The 18405-nt window shown below is 45.5% G+C and overlaps 1 protein-coding gene across 4 annotated transcripts in view; it reads left to right on the top strand.

Moving 5' to 3' along the window:
• LOC135549266 (transcription factor 12-like) overlaps nt 1–18405 on the top strand; it is a 97471-nt gene that overhangs the window by 37272 nt on the left and 41794 nt on the right. For all 4 annotated transcript variants that reach the window (XM_064979299.1, XM_064979295.1, XM_064979291.1 and 1 more), the window contains exon 6: nt 17085–17149. In XM_064979299.1, the coding sequence (XP_064835371.1) occupies nt 17085–17149 (65 nt within the window). The remainder of the gene's footprint in view (nt 1–17084; nt 17150–18405) is intronic.

The following is an 18405-nucleotide window of genomic DNA, read 5'->3' as shown; positions in this document are numbered from 1 at the left end:
ACTTTTAGCAGAGACTAGGCATTCTCTCTCTCTCTCTCTCTCTCTCCTCTTCATCTCGCTGTACTTTGTCCATGTCACACTCTCTTTTCTCAACCACATCCCTTTCCCTCCCTTAGCCCCCTTTGTTCGCTCCCCTCCCCCACCACGCCCCTCTTTATCCCTCATATCCTTTCTTTCTTTCTTTCTCCCTCCTTTCCGTTTTTCTCTCTCTCTGTCCCCTTTCTCTCTCTTGTAGATTTACTCTCCCCTTACACGAGCTGGCAGCCGACGCCAATAAAAATGTTAGTGATTGTTAAATGAAAACACAAAGTTGAAGGGCAATGATTCATTAGGAAGGAATGCTGCCAGTGGAACAGCTCAAGGCTCCTGTCTCCACTACTGCACTGAATCTCAATCACAGACACACTCTTGGCTACTGTACCTCCATATATCTGTTGGAATGTGTCCGTCCATCTGCCGGTCTCTGGCATTGTGCTCTATCTTGTTCCCTGATGGAGAGTCTTGCCATGCTCCATGTCCAGCCAGTTCAGTACCAGAGTTGTAACGCTGAAGTACTGCGCTGAGGTCTCTGTGACTCAGTGTTGCGTGAGTTGAGGTAGTCTGAGGTTTCACATGTCCTTTTATTCCGCGAAAGGGCAAGGCTAGGCAGTTTTACACAAAGCATCAACAATGGCTTTTTTAGGTACAGCTTGGGATGGCTCTTCACTATTCAGGGAGACCAGCCTTGAGAACTATTTACTGAGGTGATCCTCCTTAAAGGGCCAATCCGGTGTTGCTACATACATTATATCCAAAATATTTACTCCAATGTTTGTAAACAAATTTAATGTAAACAAAAACTGTATTGCTGGGGCCTCCCGGATGGTGCAGTGGTTAAGGGCGCTGTACTGCAGCACCAGCTGTGCCACCAGAGACTCTGGGTTTGCGCTCAGGCTCTGTCGTAACCGGCCGCGACCGGGAGGTCCATGGGGCGACACACAATTGGCCTGGCGTCTTCCGGGTTAGGGAGTGTTTGGCCGGTAGGGAAATCCTTGTCTCATCGTGCACCAGCGACTCATGTGGCGGGCCGGGCACAGTGCGCGCTAACCAAGGTTGCCAGGTGCACGGTGTTTCCTCCGACACATTGGTGCGGCTGGCTTCCGGGTTGGATGGTGCTGTGTTAAGAAGCAGTGCTGTCACCAGGTTGGGTTGTGTATCGGAGGACGCATGACTTTCAACCTTCGTCTCTCCCGAGCCCGTACAGGAGTTGTAGCGTTGAGATAGTAGCTACTAAACAATTGAATACCACGAAATTGGGGAGAAAAAGGGGTAAAATTCAAATATAAAATTTAAAAAATAAAAATGAAGCTCTATTGCTTTAAAATATGATTAAAACTATCATTTTGATCTCATGGCTAGTCAGTCCTTGCCTCCATAGCTCTGTCTATGAATGTGAGAGTGGTTATATTTTTCCAGCCTCAGCTTGAACTGGCCCTCATAACAAGTGGTGATGTGGCCATTGTTTGAACTCCAGATTGGCCCTTTAAAGTTTGATGAGAAGCTATATTTCTACATGAGATACAATGCTGTAAAAAGGTATTTGCAACTTTCTAGTGTTCTCAACTTTAGCATATTTTTGATACTGAATGTTATCAGATCTTCAACAAAAACCTAATATTAGATGAAGGGAACCTGCGTGAATAAATAATACAACAATTACAAACTTATTTAATTTCTTTCATAAGCAAAGTTATGCAACACCCAATGCCCCTGTGTGAAAAATGAATTGCCCCTTACACTCAACTGGTTGTGCCACTTTTAGCTGCAAAGACTCCAGCCAAACGCTTCCTGTAGTTGTTGATCATTCTCTCATGTTGCTGTGGGGGAATTTTGGCCGACTCTTCCACGCAGAACTGCTGTAACTCAGCAACATTTGTGGGTTTTCAAGCATGAACTGCTCGTTTTCAAGTCCTGCCACAACATCTCAATTGGGACTAACTTGAAATTGGTTGCTTTTTAGCCATTTTCATGTAGACTTGATTGTGTGTTTTGGATCATTGTCTTGCTGCATGTCCCAGCTGTGCTTCAGCTTCAGCTCACAGACAGATGGCCTGACATTCTCCTGTAGAATTTTCTGATACAGAGCAGAATTCATGGTTCCTTCTATTAACGCAAGTCGTCCAGGTCCTGAGGCATCAAAGCATCCCAAACCATCACAATGCCATATATTAGGTTTTATTTGAATATTAGGTTTTGGTTGAAGATCTGATAACATTCAGTATCAAAAATATGCAAAAATAAAGAAAATCAGAAAGGGGGCAAATACTTTTTCACGGCACTGTATTGATGGCACTGTATTGCTGGCACTGTATTGATGGCACTGTATTGCTGGCACTGTATTGATGGCACTGTATTGCTGGCACTGTATTGTTGGCACTGTATTGATGGCACTGTATTGCTGGCACTGTATTGATGGCACTGTATTGCTGGCACTGTATTGATGGCACTGTATTGATGGCACTGTATTGCTGGCACTGTATTGCTGGCACTGTATTGATGGCACTGTATTGATGGCACTGTATTGATGGCACTGTATTGATGGCACTGTCATTGGCACTGTCATTGGCACAGTCCTTCTGAGTTTGCAGATATACCCTTGAGAGCACACAGGCTGCGCTACAGTTGTCTAGCAGGAATAAGTCTAGCAGGAATAAGTCTAGCAGGAATAATTGACTTTGTCCCCATAACCCAGACTGACAGTGTGATCACACACCCATTCATAAACCTCTGTGTTTTATTACTTGTTGGGATGAGTCAACCCAATTAAATTCATAGGACTTTATGAAATACAAGTCATGTTTAGAGTGGTGGAGACAGTTGTGTGTCTGTGCCCTGTGCTCTTACAGAGCGATGCAGGTGCACTTCTCTGGCCCTCACACACTCCAGTCCACACACATACCACACACACCTGGCCCAGAGACCTCAGGTGGCAAACACAGCGCCTGCCACAGCCTCCCCTAAAAATATCCACCCCCATTCCCCCGTGGATCCAAGTCATGGAGAGAAATGAATGTAGCAAATGATTCAATGTAATCATGTTAGTTTTCAGACGTGCTTGTCCCAGGAGCAGGGCAGCACAATCCCCTCTCCTCCCAGGATATGTAGGGAATCCACAGCGTCATTACCCTGCCTGTGTAATATAATCCAACCTGCAGGGTTTGGCAAAGAGCACACACACACACACACACACACACACACACACACACACACACACACACACACCAATCCCCCCCACTTTGTCCCTGTTCATCCATATTAAATCTTTCATTACACATATATCTTATTTTATTCATTGCTTCTCATCCTAGCCTGGAGCGCTGTGGCTTAATGAGATATTAATCCTGTGTTTCAGCTGGAACATTTATATTTACCTGGGAGCAGGTCTGGTTCCATTCTCTTTGTCATTGTGTACTCACCTTTGTTATGTTTCATTAACTGTACATGAAAGGTTGTCTTTTATATAAATGATCATCTACTTACATGAGCTCTAACTTTGCATCTTTCTGTTATCTCTGTAGGTTTCAGTTAGCCACAGAAACAGGGGAACTGGAGCAAACACTAAGTGCATGTTAAAACACTAAAAAGCATGAAATAGCGTAAACTCTGCCACACCTGACCTGTGATTCATTTAGAGCCCCCACAGAGAGCTGGCTGAATGTCTGTCAGAATGTCCCCTGTTTCCCCTGCCCAAGCTCAGCCTCCCGTCCTCCCCTCTCCTTCTATCCACCTCCTCCTCTTCTCCCCTCTCCTTTTATCCACCTCCTCCCCTCCTCCCCTCTCCTTCTATCCCCCTCCTCCCCCTCTCCTTCTATCCCCCTCCTCCCCCTCCCCTTCTATCCCCCCCTCTCCTTCTATTCCCCTCCCATCCCTCTTCTTCTATCCTCTCCCTCCCCCTCCCCTTCTGTCCCCTCCTCCCCTTCTATCCCACTTCCCCCCTCTCCTTCTATCCCCCTCCCCTTCTATCCCACTCCTCCCCCTCTCCTTTTATCCCCTCCTCCCCCTCTCCTTTTATCCCCTCCTCCCCCTCTCCTTCTATCCCCTCCTCCCCCTTCTATCCCACTCCTCCCCTCTCCTTCTATCCCCTCCCCTTCTATCCCCTCCTCCCCTTCTATCCCACTCCTCCCCTCTCCTTCTATCCCCCTTCCCTTCTATCCCCCTCCTTCCCCACTCCTTCTATCCACCCCCTCCCCCTCTCCTTCTATCCCCCTCCTCCCCTCTCCTTCTATCCCTTCTCCCCTCCTCTCCCTCTCCTTCTATCCCCCTCCTCCCCTCTCCTTCTATCCCCCTCCTCCCCCTCTCCTCCTATCCCCCTCCTCCCCTCATCCCCCTCTCCTTCTATCCCCCTACCTCCCCCTCTCCTTCTATCCCCTCCTCCCACCCTCTCCTTCTATCCTCATCCTCCCCTTATCCCCCTCTCCTTCTATCCCTCCTCCCCTCCTCTCCCTCTCCTTCTATCCCCCTCCTCCCCCTCTCCTTCTATCCCTCTCCTCCACCTTCTCCTTCTATCCCCCTACCTCCCCCTCTCCTTCTATCCGCCACCTCCCCCTCTCCTTCTATCCCCCTCCTCCCCCTCTCCTCTCCCTCTCCTTCTATCCCCCTCCTCCACCTTCTCCTTCTATCCCCCTCCTCCACCTTCTCCTTCTATCCCCCTTCTCCTTCTATCCCCCTCCTCCAACCTCTCCTTCTATCCACCTCCTCTCCTTCTATCCCCCTCTCCTTCTATCCCCCTACCTCCCCCTCTCCTTCTATCCCCCTCCTCCACCCTCTCCTTCTATCCTCCTCCTCCCCTCATCCCCCTCTCCTTCTATCCTCCACCTCCCCTCATCCCCCTCTCCTTCTGTCCACCTCTCTCAGCCCTTGTTGCCCCCCCCCCCGCTGCTGCCAGGGAGATGGAGGTGGGGAATTAAATGCTTAGTCAACTCAGAGAATTTAACTGAGACCTCTTAAATGCCTACCACGCACGTTACACACACACACACACACACACACACAGCTCTGAAACGATTATCAAAGGACTGGTCCCATTTGACCACCCTCTCTATATGGCTGTTTAGTTTTTGGGTTGTACTGTTGGACCTTGGACATTTGGGTTTCTGGGATTTCTGTGAAAGGGAATATGCCCAAACTGCTTCGTGACTAAGAGCCGGATCAAACTTCCTAACCTGTGTTATCCTTCCTGGACCTTCATCTCTGATCCTCTGATGTCTCATTGTTTAACAGTTGCCTGGCATCTAATACCAGCCGTCAACACACACACACTTTGATGTGGCACATTGACTGTACTATAATATCCATCCAGGGACATGCAAGAATTCTCTCCCCTCCTTTTCCATGGCTTATTAAATGTATTCTTGTTTTTCCCTCGATGCTCCTGTTGCCCGAACATGGCCGTCTCACATGCATGTCTGATAGGGGTGTGACTAGGTGTGTGTTAATGACCCTACTGTGGTGGCCTCCATCACAGCGTCAGTGTGAACCACGTGGTGGGAGAGTTTGTTAGGTAGCTCATGGCCCTCCTGCGCTGAGAGAATGGATGCGTGATTATGAAGTCATCAGCCATGAACCAGTAGGGCTGGGGAGGTGCCCCCCTTCTCGCGGGTCCTCGGGGTGCCATTGATTGGTGGCCATGTGTTTGTGCCCGATAGACTGTGAAATGGTGTGTTGCAGCACGGCTGTGTCGCACCTGCGTCCCACCCAGGTGATTGATTGGTTTGGTCATGTGGAATGTTCCCATCTGGTCTGCAGTAATGCATTTTTTTCATCCTGTGAATAGCAAGCACTGGCTGGAGGACAGTGAGGCTCCGAAAACGGGAAAGGCCAAACGAAAACATTTCCCCCCTCCCCTTTTTGCTTTTTACCAACGCGGAAAAATCAAATAGACCAAGCTTCTTGTCTGATTATCCTGTGTGGTGGGGGCTGGGGGGATTTGGGATAAATACAATCAGGAAATCCACCTCTCCTTATACACAGGAACAGACCACCAGGGGAATCAAATCCCTTCTGTCTCTAGGTAGTCAGAGGGGCAGTAGTACTTCATTTTGAAAGGCATACTTCAAGGCTAAAAGCTGTGTGTTATAATGAAGGTCGTCTTTGATCCAGCTGAATATTTAGAGTCCTTGTCATGATTAAAAACCATTTCATGCTCCTCCCATCCTGAACTTGAGAGAGATGGAGGAAGCTTGTCTTTGCTGTTAAAAGAGAGCCTTTTCATTTTGTCGAGCATGACTCACCTTAACAAGTCTGTTTCATTTTGCTCTACTTAGATTCCTCCTCGTTTGATTCTGATTATTCTTAATCCTGGTCCCTCTCTTTTAATTGATCTATTCATTCCACCTAATGACTAATTACATATCAGAGCATATCAGCGAAGGCATTCATCATCGTAGAACGTAATAATCAATGACATTTCAACAAAGGAAAAAATAAATATGCAAAAGAACTCATTAACATTTTGCGCTGGCTGTTTGAATAATGCTGCTGCTGACAAGGCTGTAATTAACAGAAATTGATGCTGAGCTCAGGGTGGGAAGAGAGAGTTGTTTCCCCAGAGCTTTATTGTGCCCCCAGTGTGGGACACTGCCTTGCTGGTAGCTGGACTGGGCTGGCTGGGCAGTGGGCACTGACTGCTACATCAGAGAGGGAGGAGGTGCTGATGTACTACCCTTACCACCCTGCTGACCTCTCCACAACCCTAGCCCAGCTCACAGCACAGCTTTTATTTACTGTCAAACACAACCTGGTGAATACATCAAAAGCCTGCAACAGGATGGATGTACACAAACACTTGAGAGAAGGAAACAAAAGGCTCCATTTTAAAAGCCAGGGAAACCAGTGAGTGGGTGTGCTGCTTTGTTCACGGCTGTAATGTCGCGCCAACCAGTGGATTGTGTTTGGGAGCTACTGAGCATGCCCAATGCAAGATTTCCAAAGAGACCAGAACTTTCCACTACAGGGTTATTGTAGAATATCAGGGTGGAAAAGGAGCTGCTCTGTAGTACATGGTCTAAAATCAATTTCCTATGTTTTACTTTCCCACTGTAGGTCCCTGAGTCCACCTCTTCTTCACCCCCTGTCTCTCTCTTGTCCTGTTGGCTTTCCTGTTTTTGTCATGAATATCAACAGCAAACACAATAACACCGTACTGGCCACAAGCGTACGCTATGTGCACAATTTGATTTTGTCCCCCCGCACCAGATGCGATCACAATACGCATTTTGAAATTTCAAAACAAACTCTAAACCAATTATATTAATTTGGGGACAGGTCGAAAAGCATTAAACATTTATGACAATTTAGCTAGCTAGCTTGCAGTTGCTAGCTAATTTGTCCTGGGATATAAACGTTGAGTTGTTATTTTACCTGAAATGCACAAGGTCCTCTACTCCGACAATTAATCCACACATAAAGCGGTCAACCAAATAGTTTCTAGTCATCTCTCCTCCTTCCAGGCTTTTTCTTCTTCAGACTTTATATGGCAATTGGCATTTAACTTTCATAGTTACCACGACGGCTGACTGAACTCAGTTCATATTTCAATTACCCATGTGGGTATAACCAATGAGGAGATGGCACGTGGGTATCTGCTTCTATAAACCAATGAGATGGGAGAGGCAGGACTTGCACCGCATTCAGCGTCACAAATAGAACTGACTTCTATTTTAGCGCTTGGCAAAACAGACGCCCGTTGGCGCGAACAAGCAGTGTGGGTGCAATAATTGAATAACATGTATGTTTGCATTTATTTTTGCAACGCTCGTGCACGTGAAGCGAGCGGTGTGGTCAGCATGTAAATCTGTTAATGTTTGCTTTTTGGACAGCTGAAAGTGCTGATTGTAACAAGTTGAAGGAATTTATTTTATTGCGTGTGTTAGCCCTGCCATATGGCTCAACATGGAACATTAACTTGACAGCGATAATGGATTGCGATGAGGTTCTTGGCTAGCACTCCTAACACAGGGACAGGAGCATGGGTTGGGATACTTCACAGGCACAGCACACACTGGAAAGAAAGAGTGGGGAACAGATGTATGATCTGTTCATTTGGCTTTAGCATTACCCTCTATTTCCTCATGTTTACACACTGTTTTACCCACTTTATATGTATATACTGTATTCTAGTCATTGCTCATCCTATATAACTACTGCTGTACACACCTTTTCTATTCATATTCTGTCCATACTGTATATACACACCATTTATATATATATATATATATATATACACTATATACACAAAAGTATGTGGACACCCCTTCAAATTAGTGGATTCGGATATTTCAGCCACACCCGTTGCTGACAGGTGTATAAAATTGAGCACACAGCCATGGAATCTCCATAGACAAACATTGGCAGTAGAATGGCCTTACTGAAGTGCTCAGTGACTTTCAACGTGACACCATCATAGGATGCCACCTTTCCAAGTTAGTTCGTCAAATTTCTGCTCTGCTAGAGCTACCCCGGTCAACTGTAAGTGCTGTTATTTTGAAGTGGAAATGTCTAGGAGCAACAATGGCTAAGCCGCAAAGTGGTAGGCAAATACAAGCTCACAGAACGGGACTGCTGAGTGCTGAAGCATGTAGTGTGTTGAAATCGTCTGTCCTTGGTTCCAACAATCAACTACCGAGTTCCAAACTGCCTCTGGAAGCAACATCAACTGTTCATGGGGAGCTTCATGAAATGGTTTTCCATTGCAGAGCAGCCGCACACAAGCCTAAGATCACCATGCACAATGCTATGCATCGGCTGGAATGGTGTAAAGCTCGCCATTGGACTCTGGAGCAGTGGAAACGCATTCTCTGGAGTGATGAATCGCGCTTTAGTATCTGGCAGTCCGACGGACGAATGGGTTTATTGGATGCCAGGATAATTCTACCTGTCAGATGCATATTGCCAACTGTAAAGTATGGTGGACGAGGAATAATGGTCTGGGCTTGTTTTTCATGGTTCAGGCTCCCTCGTTCCAGTGAAGGGAAATCTATAGCATACAATTACATTCTAGACGATTCTAGACGATTCTGTGCTTCCAACTTTGTGGCAACAGTTAGGGGAAGGCCCTTTCCTGTTTCAGCATGGCAATGCCCCTGTGCACAAAGCGAGGTCCATACAGAAATGGTTTGTCGAGATTGGTGTTGAATGTATTTGACTGGCCTGCACAGAGCCCTGACCTCAACCCCATCAAACACCGTTGAGATGAATTGTTATGACAACTGCGAGCCAGGCCTGACCGACCTCACTAATGCTCTTGTGGCTGAATGGAAGCAAGTCCCCGCAGAGATGTTCCAACATCTAGTAGAAAGCATTCCCAGAAGAGTGGAGTCTGTTATAGTAGCAACTCCATATTAATGCCCATTATTTAGGACTGAGATGTTCGACGAGCAGGTGTCCACATACTTTTGGTCATGTAGTGTATATACACTGAGTGTACAACACAGGAACACCTGCTCTTTCAATGACATAGACTGACCAGGTGATTCCAGGTGAAAGCTATGATCCCTCATTGATGTAATTTGTTAAATCCACTTCAATCAGTGTCAATAAAGGGGAGGAGACAGGTTAAAGAAGGATTTTTAAGCATTGAGACAATTGAGACAAGGATTGTGTATGTGTGCCATTTAGAGGGTGAATGGGCGAGACAAAGATTTAAGTGCCTTTGATCAGGTTATGGTAGTAGGTGCCAGGCACACCTGTTTGAGTGTGTCAAGGACTGCAACGCTGCTGGGTTTTTCAAGCTACACAGTTTCCCGTGTGTATCAAGAATAGTCCACTACCCAAAGGACATCTAGCCAACTTGACACAACTGTGGGAAGTATTGTTGTCAACACAGGCCAGCATTCCTGTGGAACGCTTTCGACACCTCGTAGAGTCCATGCCCCGACGAATTATGGCTGTTCTGAGGGCAAAAGGGGGGCTGCAACTCAGTATTGGGAAGGTGTTCCTAATGTTTTATACACTCAGTGTATATATGTTTATATTTATGTTGAGATATAGCTTGTTCTGATAATCAAAAAGTAAATATGTGTCCTGTTTTGTTGCTAGGTATTACTGCATTTTTGGAGCTAGAAACATAAGCATTTCGCTGCACCTGTGATAGCATCTGCAAATCTGTGTACACAACCTATAAACTTTGATTTGATTCTGTGTTGTGTTTGTTTTATTTGGTCCGTGCCTTCCTTACCGGCGAGTCGAGGGGTCTCAGGGTAGAAAAACAAAGAGGCCCTCGGTAGGAATGCATCGGAGATGCTGTAGAGCGGAGCAGAGCAGAGCTCACTAATTGGCTGTTTTTGTGGCTGGGGTTTTGAATTGATCCCTAGAGATGCTTAGATCACTACCTCCCAGAGTATCAAAACAAGGCGCACTGCACAGCACCTCCATGCTCCAATCAATATGGAGCCATAATGTGAATGACTCCTCACAACGCCTTCATTCTGAGGTCTCTGAGCTGCATCCCAATTTCATTTCAATATTTCATGTTGCAGATGCTGTTTATACCTCACTCACTCATTATGCCCTATCTAAGGAAGTCATTCAGTTCAGTAAGGTTGAATTGTAGGGTGGAGGGCAAATCAATGTCTCCACTGCTGCACATTAGCATAGACATATCTGTTCTATTTTTGGTATTGATGGTAACTGTTCAACATAATGATTCGCAACTCCTCTAATGCATTGCATTCAATGTCAAAACTGTTTTCAACTTTAGGCGATCATAATCATAATGGCCATTCAAAAGGCCACATGTATATTGTGGTACATATACATTCAGACAGTGTTAGCCAGAATTGAAGGAAGCCTTTTTCCGTTCAAATTGATTTTCGTATTGAGCCAGTGTCATCAGTGCTATTGATTTGGCTAGGAGCCACAGTATTATCCAAGGTGTCTGTCCCAGTGGACTTCATTTCTATTTAGATCATCTGCTGTGATGGCTGTAATTAAGCCGGTTTATTCTTGTTGTTTTTGCATCATGTGTCTGGGGGATTGCGTCTGCGCCCGCCGGTGTCAACACTGTTCTTGATGGACACCTGGACAGCCCGGGCTTCTTCCTCGCTAGCAGAATGATGAATTTACTTATCATCATATCCATCAACACACACTGTAGTCTAGGGAAGTACAAAAATGTATTTAAAAAAATACAAAATAGAAACTGTCACAGACAAGAATCAAAAAATGAAACAGTTGGAGAGAATATTGCTTTCTGTAGACCGACTGCACCTGCTCAGAACAAATCTTGTAATAATGATATTAGCGCTGCTGTTGTGAATGCCAGGCTGGCTGTGATAGGACAGGCCTGCTTGGGGAGATAATAAACAGCATGGCTAATGCCCTGGAAAGTGTCAGGCCTGCGACTCCTCTGGTGAAATTGGTCTCTTGTTCTCATGGTTTTCGTTCCTCTTTTCGCTCACAACGTCAGTGGGCTTTGATGGATGAGGTCTTGTTTCAGACTACAGTGCTTCGTAAAGGAGAATTAAGATTTAATGTCTCGAGTCATGTTCTGGCTCTGTAAATATAGGTTATTACGGGGACCTATTCTCCTCAGATTGAGTTATGTCTGCTAGAGACAGAGGAGAGCGCTGTGTTGTGATGGGGGTGTATTTGTCGGGCTAATTTGGATGCTCGCTCAGCTCTAGCAGAAAAACCTAAGTGCCAATATGTTCCACCTGATTTATTATCACTTGTTCTTCACTGCTTCAGCATCTTGAACACACATCCACCAGACCTGTGATCAACTTCTCCATCACTTCACATGATTAGTGGTTTAAAAAACATTGAGTGATACCCTTGAAAGTACCTATTAGCTGTAAATTGCTATTCATTCTGATGTTTTCCTGGATTAACTTTCATGGCAAGACAGCCAGGCCATAGAGTTTAGGTGCTCTTTGATGGAACGCTAGCCAGTCTACCTTTTACTTTTCTGTTAGACGTCTTTTGTTAAAGTATTGTAGAAAACTTCCTTGGGTTTTCCTTGAGCCAAGTTTCCTTCAACCAAGTTTCTAAATGGCTGAGTTAGCAGTCTCAGCGGTAGCAGCAGCAGCAGCAGCAGTGCCCTCTACAATCAGAGCACAGTGATCCTGCCCTGGCTGTCTGCCTCCCCTCAGCCACTGGCATGTGAGAGAGACTCTCCCAGGTCTTGTACTGTGTCCTCGACCAACACATCACACTCCACATGCGCTCTGCTCTTAAGTGTGATGATTTGGCTCCATTAATCATCCCAGTCAGAGGGTTTCTATAATGTATGATGTGTCCTATTACGGAGGGGAAGTGCTTGCTGGTGGCTTCCAGGGGGACAGGCAGGGGGAGACAGAGGGGAGTGCTGGGCCAGGCAGGTTATTGATCACAGAGCCCCTCTAGCCTGTCACTCCTCTAGCAGTGCTAAGGAGAGATGGAGGATGTGATTAGATAAAACAGGGGTTAGAGGAGCATCCGCATCAGGCAGGCATCAAGGCAGGCGAGCCGAGCCCAGAACCCTGTTCATCAGTGACCTCTACACCAGATCCCGAAGTGAATCTCTAGCCACGCTCCCACTTGGCCCTTCCCCTCGCCACTGCATCCTTCTCCTCCGAGTGACTCATTTGGCTCATGGAGGAGAGAGTGGGGGGTGTGGAGGGTGAGTGAGGTTTGGGGTGGGTGGGCGGCGGGGGTGGGGCAGTGGCCTCACAGCTGCGCTAGCTGGCACCGGTTCCTCAAACATCAGCGTTGCAGCCAGCAGCCTGCTTGGCACAAACACTCGCCAGTAACACTTAAACAAATTGCAATTGCAATAGCTGGGCTGTCTTACATTGTTGATATTTGACATTCCAAGACACTTTCTCCCCCATATTCCTTTTTGGAGGCTTTCATCATGTAGATGACTGTATGTTATGAGCGAGTCCACATTGTTTTCTAATCTTTGTGTTTGAGCACCTGGATCTTCTACAGAAGCTTCTCTTTGACACCCTGTTCTTTCTTTCAAACTGGAACATTCTTAAAGGTTTCTACATGATCCACTGAAAGCATTTCTATCAATGAGAATGTACAACCTCACCCCAAAATACAATGTGTGGCATTATATTTGAAACAGTCAAAAAATGTATATATAATGATTAGCATTTGAATCATCGTTTTTTGTGGTTTTCCTTTTGATGTACAGACTTTATTATTTTGTCTTGTCCTCCCCTCTAAAAATAAAAACACATGCTGTGGATTTCTATACAGTGTAGTAGCACACATCTTATACACATCTAATATATTAATACATTTTATATATATACCCCCACAACATGATGCTGCCACCCTGTGCTTCACGGTTGGGATGGTGTTCTTCGGCTTGCAAGCCTCCCCCTTTTTCCTTCAAACATAACGATGGTCATTATGGCCAAACAGTTCTAATTTTTTTTCATCAGATCAGAGGACATTTATCCAAAAAATGCAATCTTTGTCCCCATGTGCAGTTGCAAACTGTAGTCTGGCTTTTATATGGCGGTTTTGGAGCAGTGGCTTCTTCCTGGTTGAGCGGCCTTTCAGGATATGTTGATATAGGACTCATTTTACTGTGGATATAGATACTGTTGTACCTGTTCCCTCCAGCATCTTCACAAGGTCCTTTGCTGTTGTTCTGGGATTGATTTGCACTTTTCGCACAGAACACGTCTCCTTCCTGAGCGGTATGACGGCTGCGTGGTCCCATGGTGTTTATACCTGTGTACTATTGTTTGTACAGATGAACGTGGTTCCTTCAGGCATTTGGAAATTGCTCCCAAGGATGAACCAGACTTGTGGAGGTCTACAATTTTATTTCTGAGGTCTTGGCTGATTTCTTTTGATTTTCCCATAAGGTCAAGCAAAGGGGCACTGAGTTTGAAGGTGGCCTTGAAATACATCCACAGGTACACCTCCAATTGACTCAAATGATGTCAATTAGCCTATCAGAAGCTTCTAAAGCCATTACATCATTTTCTGGAATTTTCCAAGCTGTTTAAAGGCACAGTCAACTAAGTATATGTAAACTTCTGACCCACTGGAATTGTGATACGGTGAGTTATAAGTGAAAAAATCTGTCTGTAAACAATTGTTGGAAAAATTACTTGTGTCATGCACCAAGTAGATGTCCTAAACAACTTGCCAAAACTATAGTTTTTTAACAAGACATTTGTGGAGTGGTTGAAAAACGAGTTTTAATGATTCCAACCTAAGTGTATGTAAACTTCCGACTTCAACTGTATATATACACTGCTCAAAAAAATAAAGGGAACACTTAAACAACACAATGTAACTCCAAGTCAATCACACTTCTGTGAAATCAAACTGTCCACTTAGGAAGCAACACTGATTGACAATAAATTTCACATGCTGTTGTGCAAATGGAATAGACAACAGATGGAAATTATAGGCAATTAGCAAGACACCCCCAATAAAGGAGTGGTTCTGCAGGTGGTGACCACAGACCACTTCCCAGTTCCTATGCTTCCTGGCTGATGTTTTGGTCACTTTTGAATTTTGGCGGTGCTTTCACTCTAGTGGTAGCATGAGACGGAGTCTACAACCCACACAAGTGGCTCAGGTAGTGCAGCTCATTCAGGATGGAACATCAATGCGAGCTGTGGCAAGAAGGTTTGCTGTGTCTGTCAGCGTAGTGTCCAGAGCATGGAGGCGCTACCAGGAGACAGGCCAGTACATCAGGAGACATGGAGGAGGCCGTAGGAGGGCAACAACCTAGCAGCTGGACCGCTACCTCCGCCTTTATGCAAGGAGGAGCAGGAGGAGCACTGCCAGAGCCCTGCAAAATTACCTCCAGCAGGCCACAAATGTGCATGTGTCTGCTCAAACGGTCCGAAACAGACTCCATGAGGGTGGTATGAGGGCCCGACGTCCACAGGTGGAGGTTGTGCTTACAGCCCAACACCGTGCAGGCATTGATGCTATGGACTGGCCCGCCCGTTCCCCAGACCTGAATCCAATTGAGCACATCTGGGACATCATGTCTCGCTCCATCCACCAACGCCACGTTGCACCACAGACTGTCCAGGAGTTGGCGGATGCTTTAGTCCAGGTCTGGGAGGAGATCCCTCAGGAGACCATCCGCCACCTCATCAGGAGCATGCCCTGGCGTTGTAGGGAGGTCATACAGGCACGTGGAGGCCACACACACTATTGAGTCTCATTTTTACTTGTTTTAAGGACATTACATCAAAGTTGGATCAGCCTGTAGTGTGGTTTTCCACTTTAATTTTGAGTGTGACTCCAAATCCAGACCTCCATGGGTTGATAAATTTGATTTCCATTGATCATTTTTGTGTGATTTTGTTGTCAGCACATTCAACTATGTAAAGAAAAAAGTATTTAATAAGAATATTTCATTCATTCAGATCTAGGATGTGTTATTTTAGCAGTGTGTGTGTATATGTGTGTGTGTGTGTGTGTGTGTGTGTGTATATATATATATATATATATATATATATATATATATATATATATATATATATATATATATATATATATATGTATATGTGTGTATATATATATATATATACACATTTATTTTGAGATAGATAGATATATCTATCTATATCTCAGTATTGTTATCATACTCTGTATCTGCACATGTTGCTGTGGTAAACACAGGGGTGTGCTGGTAAGTACAGTGACATCAGAATGGGAACATCTCTTTGTTTACCAATGCTGCGCTCTTAGCGCTGTGTGATCATGCGTGGCGGCACGCTAAACAGTTAAATGCCTGTTTACCGTCGGGTTCCTCAGGGATGTTTTCCCCTCGGTTTGGCCTGAACTGCAGCGTTGTTGACTCTGCTCAGGTCCCTGGACGTTTTACAACGCTTGGCTTGGCCGGGTCGTGCTCCAGAGGTTCAGGTGAGCTGCCTGCCTGGCCGCTAGCTACCTCTCTCCCTGGCAGGTAGGTAGGTATTTAGGTAGGGCCAGACATGGAGAGAGAGAGGAAGTTTTCCTGAGAAACAATAACACTCAGCCATCAATTATTCACGGTGGACAGAGAGTGTGTGACAAAACACATGCTGGGGATGAATATTTCACTGTGGGCACGAGCATCTCCTCACAGGGGAGAGACAGGGTGACTAAGTGATACCGATGGAGACCAAACCACGCTGAGGCTGAGGTGCAGCTCATGAAATGTAAAAAAACAACAACAGGTATAACCTTTTTAGTCAGCCAAGACAGATGTTCTCTCCCTTTGCGGTGGCTCAGGGTATGTAGTTAACCCACAACTAAATGCTCCTTCCTTTGTGAGAGAGCTAACCCAGAAATGTTATATCATTATGTGCTGCTACTGAAAGGGAAGCAGCGTTGTCAGTTAAACTACCTTACCTGATTTCGGCAGCTTCCTCTCAAGCTCTCTGGAGACTGTGTGCAGATGCAGTGCGACTGTGACCCGCAGCAATACTCAGAGATGTGAATCCTCCAACATGTGCCTCTGTTCACCTGGGCATGCCAGTATGATGTTCTGTTCAGTCAGAGCGTAACAGAATCTCCTGGCTATGCAAGTTTTAAACTCACTAGAATATCTACCTTTTCCCCAGAGTAAACCCAATGTTGTTCCAGTGCTGCATCTGGTGCTTGCAATGTTTGAAAGTCTGACAAAAATAATGTACGATGTGGTTAAAGTTGTTTATCATTTCCTTGTAGGAACCTCTTGTTTTTTTCCGCCGGAGTAAAACTGCTGAGTTTAGTATATTGTGAGGAGCATGATTCATGTGCGTGGTGCGTTGTGTGTTTTATTTGTTTTCCTGACGGCTGCCGGGAAGCGTCTCTCTCAGGAGGAGTGCTGCACACCAAAAGTGTGACACTGATGGAGCAACTCTGTCTAGGAGGATCTCTTCTGGCTTAAGGAATACGTATTCTACATAACATTTTGTACAGATCTGCATTACGATGTGGAGCAGTGGTTTATGTCCTGATGTGTGGCATCATATGTGACCTGTATAAGTGTGAAAGTGAATTAGGATATTACCTTGTTATTTCAAGACACAATGAATAAGAACGATGATTTCTAGACGATGATGTGGTGTCAATGGTTTTTGTCTAATCTTTTCTCTGTGCCTCCACAGGTAAATCAGCAGAGAGGGGTCAATTTCCACCCTATGGGAGAGAGCCTGGCGTGTCTGGCTGCCAGGTAAGTTTGATATCTGCTATTTACTGCTTCGTGTGGCTCCATTGGTAGAGCATGGCGCTTGTAACCAGGTACCACTAAGAAAATGTATGCACTCACTACTGTAAGTCGCTTTGGATAAGCGCGTCTGCTAAATGACTATAATCTAAATATAGTGTGGTGAACTCTGCTTGTTTAATTTTCCTTGTTTGGGCATTCTCGATACATTGTTAAAACTAATTGGCGTGTCCAGCTCATCAGATAAAATGCCTTTGTTGGTAGTATAATTAGAGTGAAAAGGAACGTTTGCACCGGAGATGAAGCGAACAAGAAAAGCTCATGAGAATATTCTGAGGTGTGAAGGCTTAGAGATAATGAGTGAGTGATTACAGTGGAGCTGCCTGGGCTGAGGAGTTTCTCCGTGCCCTGTGATGTCTAGCAGGGTCTAGCAGGGGCAGCCCGAAACCACAGAGAAACACCACTTTCAGCACCTCCATTAGGCCAGGGTCAGTGAGCACAGCCAAGCTCAGCCCAGATCCCCTCTCACAGCCACACAGATGTTCAACACAAAGGGCTGATTGTGTGCACAAGCCACAGCTCTCTCTCCCTCCCTCTCTCTCTCTCTCTCTCTCTCTCTCGGTCTGACGTCAGCAAGTCAATGGGGAGAGCTCTCATATTCTCTCTCTTTCCTCCTCTTTCTCTCCCTCGTTCATTCTTCTCTCTGTTCTCCTCTTTCACTCTCACTCACTGCTTTTCGGACTCTGCCCACTCTATCTCGAGTATCTCTGTATTTCCTTTCCCTCTGCCCTGGCTGTGAGACCAGCAGGAGAAGTTCCACGGAAAATGGCTTCCATCAGGGTCTGCTTCAATGGGGCGGCAGGGTAGCCTAGTTCTTAGAGTGTTGGACTAGTAACTGGAAGGTTGCAAGTTCAAATCCCCGAGCTGACAAGGTACAAATCTGTCGTTCTGCCCCTGAACAGGCAGTTAACCCACTGTTCCTAGGCTGTCATTGAAAATAAGAATTTGCTCTTAACTGACTTGCCTAGTTTAATAAAGGTAAAATAAAAATAAAATAAAAAAACTCTCCACTGTTCCCAGTACTGAGTGTTTATGTTCCACATTATGGTCAATGATATTGGGATTAGGGGTTTGCGAGTCTGGACTTTAAGATTAGGTTTAGGGCTACGTCTGAAAGATGTATTTAAAAGATAGAGCCCACCTCTTTGGGCTTAACCCAAAGATCAAGGGAACCTCTGACCTCATTGACTCACTTGTTAACC

This window comes from Oncorhynchus masou, chromosome 1 (assembly GCF_036934945.1).
Source record: "Oncorhynchus masou masou isolate Uvic2021 chromosome 1, UVic_Omas_1.1, whole genome shotgun sequence".
Lineage (NCBI taxonomy): Eukaryota > Metazoa > Chordata > Actinopteri > Salmoniformes > Salmonidae > Oncorhynchus > Oncorhynchus masou.
This window is presented reverse-complemented; position numbering and strand designations above follow the sequence as displayed.